Genomic DNA, 8,371 nt, shown 5'->3' with positions numbered 1-8,371 from the left:
TCGTCCCCGCGTTTTCTTTACCTCGCTATTCTTGTGATTTTCGACCTGCCCGTTTTTGACTCCGTTGTTTGCCTGCCGCTTTTGCTTAGTTTGCTCGATCGTGCCTTCCTGTTGTCTGACCCTGCCCGTTCTGACTATCCCGCTTTGGATTTGCCCACGGACTGCTTCCCTGGTTTTTGACCCTGCCTGTATTCTGGTTTTTTGATTCTGCCGTGTGTTTTTTCTCTGCCCTCGCGTCTTTTGGGGTCTGCGACTGTGTCCTACCCTGTGCTGCCTGACACACACACACACAATATAACATACCTCACAGTAAACTTACACGGAATATGACAATGCAACAATCCAATGATTTAGCTAATTTCAACATTTTTTTTTTTTTTATCTAACCATACATAAAAGACTTGAGAGAAAATTATGATCATATTCACATATGCAGCACTATGTAATGAAGACAGATAAGCATGCTAAATGATAAAAGGAGTGCATATTGCCTTCATTTTTCAGAACAGTAAATATGCAAAAAGCATATCAAAACCTATTTAGAAACTGCACATAGAGACAGAGCTCAGTATACTGTTCTTTCATTCATTTCTGATGAATTACTTATACATTTTGTATTCAGTTACAAGACAGGGTGCCTTACGATCTGCTACACAACTGCTTCCAAGCAGCATTGTAGGCATAGAACCCTCACACACTTTCTTTTTAATCAACAGCTTTCCGTAAAACTGGAAAATATTGTTAAAGCACTTGGATGACTAACAATATGCTACAATCTGTGGAATTGGAAGCAACCTTTGGGAGTGTAGATGTATTTTTTTCCATTTTAGGTAGTCAGCTTCTCAGGCCAGCCCAAGGACAAACTGGTACCAGAATAACACAAGTTTAGTAGTGACAAAGCATGAAAGAATTTCTTCAGCTAAGTAGCAATGAGTGTGCTATGCAGCTCATTTGCATATTGCCTTAAAGCACCATGAGTTCATGAAAGGGTTGAACCACAAAGAAGGGGTTTTGCCAGATTGTGCCGCAATTTGTGTACTGTTAGCACATGTATGTTTATCTCTCCAAATATATGCACATTTCCTTCTGTCAAAAATTCAGCAAAGCCCATCCTTTCAAGATGCCACATATGCCCCAACCATTTATAACTTGTGCAAGAGAGTGGAATCTAGAGTTAATTTAGTGAGGAAAAACACAAATTTCTATGCTACTGTGAGAACACTCTCAACCAAACTTGCCATCCAAAGGCTGTCTTACCCTCTCCCCTCGGACCCCCAACTAAAAAAGACTCATAAATGTAGGTGATGTCTAACATGACAATCTCTAAATGCTGCATAAAACTAGTCAAGAAGAAAGTCAAGCATTTCGTTTCCAGATAAATAAACAGACAAATTAACAAATATTAACAATAACAAGATAAAAATTCTCAAAAATTAAAATTCACTTTAAAATGTAAAATAAATAAATGCATACATAAACACATGTAAACTTAGATAGCTGATTGAAGAAGTGACAAGGCGTGGACATATCTTGAAGAATATTTCAGATGAAAACAGGAAAGAGACACCATAACATGAATCACAGCTCCAAGAGCATTCTGGTCTTGGATGGGCACCATGTTATTGAAATGATAATGCTACTCCCTGCAAGGTACAATGCATATTATTTATTTGGTGGATTGGTTATAGTAGATTTGTTTTTGTTACTTCAATTAACTCCTTTATTTGACTGTCTTGGCTGGAAAGTGTTCATCCTGTATGAAAAGTGCCTCAGAAAAGTTATCATTATTACATTATATACACACCTTTAGAAGAAAGAAAAGCGTTAAAAGACGTCAATTTAATCATTGAATGCATGATCAAGAAAAAAAAAAAATACACATAATAGCATCTGCAACGGCTATGATACTTTAATGCTAATTTTGCCTCCTAAAACCATTCCATTCCAACCATAGGCTAATAGATAACACCATCCATAGCAATGTACAGCAATTATGAGCTGGATGCAGCTATACAAGGTGCAGACCAAAGCTAGATTTCAGCTGGTTCAAAGCTGACCCCACAAGTAATTTGTTTACGTCATTGAAGAAATTGGTTAGACTTAATATAGCTCTATTCCTCCCTGGCACAGTTTTGGACATTTTCCGAGCCTGATCATTGTGGATCACAGCCAATGGGATCCATCCTTCAAGACAAAAGGGTTCCATTTTCCTTTCCTATTCCTCTTAAGGCTTTCTGCAATCATAAACAACTTAAATTAAGGACCAGATGAAGCCAACATTGAACCTGACATGTTCTTTGAACTTGTGAAGTCAAGAACTCAACAACATGAACAAGTATTATTTTTATTCCTCCTTATGCTTATTGCTTCCGTTCACTGCCCATGAAGAATCCACATATATGAGCACACATAGGTAATTTATTACTATAGGACCTATACTTAGCTTTGATTTACAACTGCGACTAAGCACAGTGTGGTTGAACCAAACGTGGTCTTAAGTTGTTTTGAGAGTTGAGCAAATTGAGATTTGCTTAATGGATCAACATAATAAGATAAAATGGACATTGCCAAAAGTGTGTACTGTTTAGTTTTCCTTTTTCCCTGAGAAATGCTGTCTCTGTGTAACATAAAAGAAAATAAATTAGGCCTCTTGTGAAAAGAAGAAATATAAGAGAGAAACAAACAAAACCTTATTTTATATACACAACCACCAATGATGTATTTGTACCGTTATTGTTATCGATTAACGGTAAAATATATAAATGCAACATCACAAAGCTGAGATGACAATGCAATGCATTTTCTCGGGTTTTCTTAATGAACATTCAGGGCCTTTTATTTATTTGCAAAGCAACTTTAACAATCAAGGAAACAAGATCATTTTCAGAAGAAAAGAAAACACAGTGCAAATAGGTGTTGATTTTAATACCTTGACTTTAACAGGTTTGTACAATGAAAACTAACCAATATACAGTACTCTCCTGACTCATAGAAAATTGTATTCATCACACCTTTCAAAGTACATTCTATTCACTTGGATTTCAAATAAGAATACTGATCATTTCACAAATTAATCATATTGTAAAAAGGACTTAATCAAATAAAGTGGAGCAAAGCATCCAAAGAACAAAGGAGGCCATCTCCACAATATTACCTTGACTGGACAAACAAAATAAAGGATTTAAGCAAGTATGATTGCGCATATTAATATTGCACATGATATGTGATATGATTCTGAACGTCAGTGGCTCTGTTAAGAAAAAAAAAGACACCATTTCAATTTTAGGTAAACATAATATTCCCTGCAATAGCTGCATCTCTTAGGCTCCCTACAGTGACCTCCTTCCTGGTTCCATTATCATTGCAAACAGTCATAGAATTCAGAATCATATCACTTTAATGCACACTTATTTTGTTGCATATTCTTAATAAGAAATCTTTACAAATTACCTTGGGATATAAGAATTAGCAAATTGTTAAAGACTTGATACACAATCAGGCCTCAGCTCGTGCAACATAATAGTGAAAATGCCATACATCACTATTACACAGATTTTGTCTTACCCCTAATTTCAAGCCATCAGTAAAATTCAGAAAGGAACTCAGGTCAAAACAGAAACGGCTTCATTCTGATACATAATTCAAACTTCAAACAAGTGGCTCTCAATCGAATTGCTTTAAGCATTCTAAATGTCCATTTAGCTTTTAAATAGTACCAATTAACTTTAAATAACCTGTATAGAAAAATAAATTAAATATGAAGTTAACTGTTCTACGAATTGACAGTTGACAGTGATCTTTTTTGTTGTTGTAGTTACTCTTTCATCAGTTTTCACTATTTTTAACTGCCATTTTTGATTGCTGTCATTTTATTTTTACAAACTGTTCCACAGATACAAATAATGGAGACTTACAAAATTAAATCAAGGTATGCTTACATGGCAAGCAACAGTTACTGTTGGGCTTTAGAATGTCCTGGCATGTATCGTGCCCCAACAAAGAGGAACCACATTTAAGTTAAACAATATTAACATGGTTCTTTACATAAACATTTACTGGAATATTTGCAAATCTACTGGTGTTCAGTTTTTTACATGCCTCTCATTATCAATGAATACACGGGTTGCAAGCCCCCACCCCAACCCACCCCCAGCCCCAGCAGTGGCAAGCTATAAATCCAAACTGTACAGCAGATGGAATCAGCAGGTATACAACATAAGGAGATCCAAACCTTGACTCGTTTCCACGCCAACGTCACAGTCGCCGATTTTGGTATTGTCTGATCACACAAAATTCCCCACCACTTACGTCCCAACCACTTACGTCCACCCACAACAGAACAACGCAGGAGGGTCAACATGAGGTACAGTACACTCACCAATGTTTTAAAGATCTAATGATTTTGGTTTAAAAAAATAATAATAATCTGAAAGTACCGATTTCAATAGCAGCAACTTACTACATGTTTTTTAAGGAGGTCTTGTACAGTTAAATGTGGAATATTCATAGAGTATATTCAATAATGGCATCACCACATTGAAAAAATGGTTGTTTGTAACATGTCCACTAAATTCTATGGAGGTGAGGCAACTAACATTATGTTGAGTTGCTCCCTAGAAACAGTTGCCCAGTTATCCATTGGTCATTATGATTTTCTGGAAGGCACTTTTATCATGGGGAGGGGGGAAAAAAAAGATGCTGGGTGCCCTACATTTTACTCAGTGCTGTCTGTTCTTCTAGCACTTGAAGATAGTCTGGGGTTCCTTGAAGTTTTGCTTTGAGTTCAAAGTACTCACTTTTTCGTTGCTCGACCACTATCTTACTGTGGTTGCCCCCTATTAGGGATTTTTTCATTTTTTTGTCCTGCGATTTCTCTGGGTAACGGATCTCAAACCCACTAACCCCTATACTGTTGAAGTCCTTTTTGTTCTCCAAAAAGTTCTGGATAAACATGTTGGACTCTCTGCCCGGCAGGAACTCGTCCATCTCATCAATAGTGCTCAGTCTCTTTCTCGGATCCAGCGGGTGTAACGAGTCCTTGTCCTTGTCCGCGCTATTTCGCAGGATTATTTTCTGCCTCTGAGAGTCGGCAAATTTCAGGCCAGACTCGGAGTCTCTCATCCCACAGGTGTGGCTCTTGCTCATGTGCTCGATAGTCTGGGGGATGAAAGTCTCCCCGCCCATGTCGTCCTTCTTGCTGGATTTCTGGTCGTGCTTCCTCAGCTGCAGCTGCATGGACCCGCACTCCTGGTTCCCCAGCCCCTCGTGCCTGCCCGCCGGCTTCTTGTTCCGCCTCAGCACGAAGACGAGCAGGCAGAACGCCACAAAGACAGTGAGGATCAGCACCACCAAAATGCTCAGGATCATTATAGAGAGGGGCACAGGGCCACCGGGGGGCGCCTTGCCCACACCTGCAGGGGACATGGAGGTGACTGCAGAGGGGGGGCTGGTTAGGACAAAGGGGGGCCTCGCGACCAGCTTGGGGCACAGAATCTCGTTCTTCAGCAGGCGCAGCTCGATGTTGGAGAACTGAACGGGGGACGCGCATTTGACCTCTTTGGCAGCGACGCCGTCGCTCAGCTTCTCCAGCCACAGCTTCAGAGCCACTAAATCACACGTGCACTCCCAGGGATTGCCTTCCAGGTCGATCTGCGTGAGAGATCTGAGCTGGTCTAGAACGCCACTCACAGGCAGACTCATGAAGTGATTGTTTTTCAGATTCAGCCTGGCCAGGGAGACGCCGGCAAAGATGTAGGCTGGAAGGCTCCTGAGCACGTTATTGTTCAGATACAAAAGCTGCAGGTTTGGCATGGAGTCAAATGTACCGGCTAATATCTCCTTTATGGCATTGTATTCCAAATACAAGTACTGGAGGTTACCAAGCCCAAGGAACATCTCAGGATAAAGGCGCTCGAGCTGATTGCCATTAAGATAAAGCCTGCGAAGGTTTGTCAGGTTCGCAAACACTCCTCTCTGAACAGTCACTATTTGATTGCTGCCCAAATGCAACAGATCTAAGCCTTCAAATCCTTGAAAATCAACTGGGCTGATATCTCTGATGTAATTACCACTGAGGTGCAGTTTCTTAGCATTAGGTGGCCTAGGTACCAGATCTGCCAGATTTTCTATATTCCTTTCTTGACAGCTGACGCTGATGCCAAAGTCAGACGGGTGTGTTTTGCAGGTACAAGGGAGGGGGCAGGGGGAGAGGGGTGGGACCCTTGTTTGATAGGACACAATTTGGCTGAGATTTTTGCCAGGGAACACTTTCCCGGCAACAATCCCGGATATTTTTGAGGGGTTGGTAGTTTTGGGGGCTTTGGTGACGATCCGTGGTGCCGTTGTCGGCGCAGCATTCGACGTTGTCTGCCCGTTCTCCGGTTGTGAGGGTGGCATCCTGACGTCAAAATCACTGCCCGTTCCCATGGGACACAGCTCCTGCTTGTTAGTTTCTTTCAACAGCCTCCCATACAGATCACTGGGAGTCTCACATATTGCCTCACCAATAAAGATATTATAGGGCATGTTCTCCAACCAGGCTTTCAAGGGTAACAAATCACAAGTACAATTCCAGGGGTTGTCATCCAGCTGCAGCTCCACTATTCTCCCAATGTGCTCCAACACTCCAATGTAAGGCAGCTTCTGAATCCTGTTACCTCTTATATCCAAGTGTGTCAGGGATGCAAAGCGGAAAATGTTATCAGGAAGGCTTTGAATGAGATTGTCATTTAGGATAAGGACTTTTAACTTATGCAATTTATTGAAGGCTCCTCGTTCGATGAACTTGATTAAATTGTAGTCAGCCTGGAGGTATTCCAAGTTCTCAATTCCTAAAAAAGTGTCCGCGCGAAGCACCTTTAATTCATTGTTATTTAAGTGCAACTGTTTCAGTGCACTGAGTCCAACGAAGGCCCCTCCCTCGATGTTCTGCAGTTTGTTGTTCCCCAGATGGAGAGATACGGCGTGCGTGAAATTGAGAAATGAATTGGGATATAGGATTATCAATAGATTGTTTTGAAAATTTAGATGGTAGAGAAGGGAGTTCGGGGGTTTGAGCTGGGTAGGTCTGTACACGGTAATTTTTTCACAGTTCACATAGAGGACGTTCTCGATGGACATGCAAGAGCAAGCGCTGCAGGTCTCCGCGGAGAGGTCAGAATCCGAGTTAGCATACGAACTGGACACGGAAAAAGCCAACAGAACAAGCAGCAGCATTTTGCTTTTTAAAAGAATCCCCCCGAATATCATTTAACGACCTTTGAGGGGAAAAACAAACAAACACACAATCAACAAAAACTACAGTATGCTACTACTAATGTTAAGTTATATATGATTACCTAGACAGTCGGGAAACAAATGAATAACCGTGTGGGCACGAAATTTGCAGTTGTGTGTCAAAGATAATAATAATAATATTAATAATTATAATAATAATAATGAATACTGTACTGAACAACATTCATTTACTCGTCGGCAAAATTCTTAATTTAAATATTTAAAAGATTCCACAGTCATTTTGCAGAACTGTTTTCTTCACCATGTCAACGTTTCTTTCTTTCTTTCTTTTGTCTTTTCTTTTAAGAGAAGCCAGCATCCTCAGCTTTCTATATAGCGGGATGACTAAAGCCTCTATGCCGCAAGCAGGGTAAAAAAGAGAGAGAAAATACAACCATAGCAGCGACGTAAAAATGAATGCATGGAAATTTCCCCTTATGAAAATCTGAAATAATAGAGACCCACCAATCCCACGTTAGAGTTAAAAAAAAACAAGACTTACCCAAAGCCACAGAAAATTCGTTTTCTTTTAAATTGATACGGGACATTGACGGCCGATGGAGCAGCAATATTCCTATAGACGTCAGTATAGCTGTGACTTCAAATTTCAATCGTCAAAGAGTCCTCCAGAAAAGGCTCCACTTCTTGAAAACAAACTTATTTGATAGGATCCCAAGGTTGTTGTATCCCCATGAAGCGTTTGAGTTTCAAACACACACTGAAGATACAGGCTGCATCCGCTCCGGCGACAAGACGACAGGGACTAACAGGCAAGCAGCTGGCAACGCTGCAAAACAACTCCGGCATTCTCCAGTTCAAGAGAGAAAAGATGGGAAAAGAAAATCACGTAAACGATACAGTTCCTACAACCAGTTCACACAATCGGCTAATCTCGAAGGCTTGTTTAACTTATATTGGGCAATTCTAACAAAATGACGCAGAGCCTGATAAAATTACCCGAAACAATCCTACGCGTATTTACTCACCTCCCAAATGCTCATATAGCTTGCCAAGCGCCTCCTGTGGAGCTCTGCAATTCGTAGGATTGTCAGCACGCTGTCTGACCGACTCCTCTGCGAAAAAAAGAAAAAAAAAA

The 8,371-nt window shown here is 40.5% G+C and overlaps 1 protein-coding gene across 1 annotated transcript; it reads right to left on the bottom strand.

Annotated features, from left to right (window-relative positions):
* Positions 1-4,485: 4,485 nt before the first annotated feature.
* On the bottom strand, positions 4,486-8,140 carry slitrk4 (SLIT and NTRK-like family, member 4). The gene is made up of 2 exons (XM_036548263.1): positions 7,778-8,140; positions 4,486-7,256 (listed from the first exon to the last, which is right to left on the bottom strand). Exon 2 carries the CDS (start codon positions 7,246-7,248, stop codon positions 4,708-4,710), a length of 2,541 nt encoding a protein of 846 aa, XP_036404156.1. The 5' UTR covers positions 7,249-7,256; positions 7,778-8,140; the 3' UTR covers positions 4,486-4,707.
* Positions 8,141-8,371: the final 231 nt, after the last annotated feature.

This window comes from Megalops cyprinoides, chromosome 16 (assembly GCF_013368585.1).
Source record: "Megalops cyprinoides isolate fMegCyp1 chromosome 16, fMegCyp1.pri, whole genome shotgun sequence".
In the NCBI taxonomy this organism is placed as follows: Eukaryota; Metazoa; Chordata; class Actinopteri; order Elopiformes; family Megalopidae; genus Megalops; species Megalops cyprinoides.
This window is presented reverse-complemented; position numbering and strand designations above follow the sequence as displayed.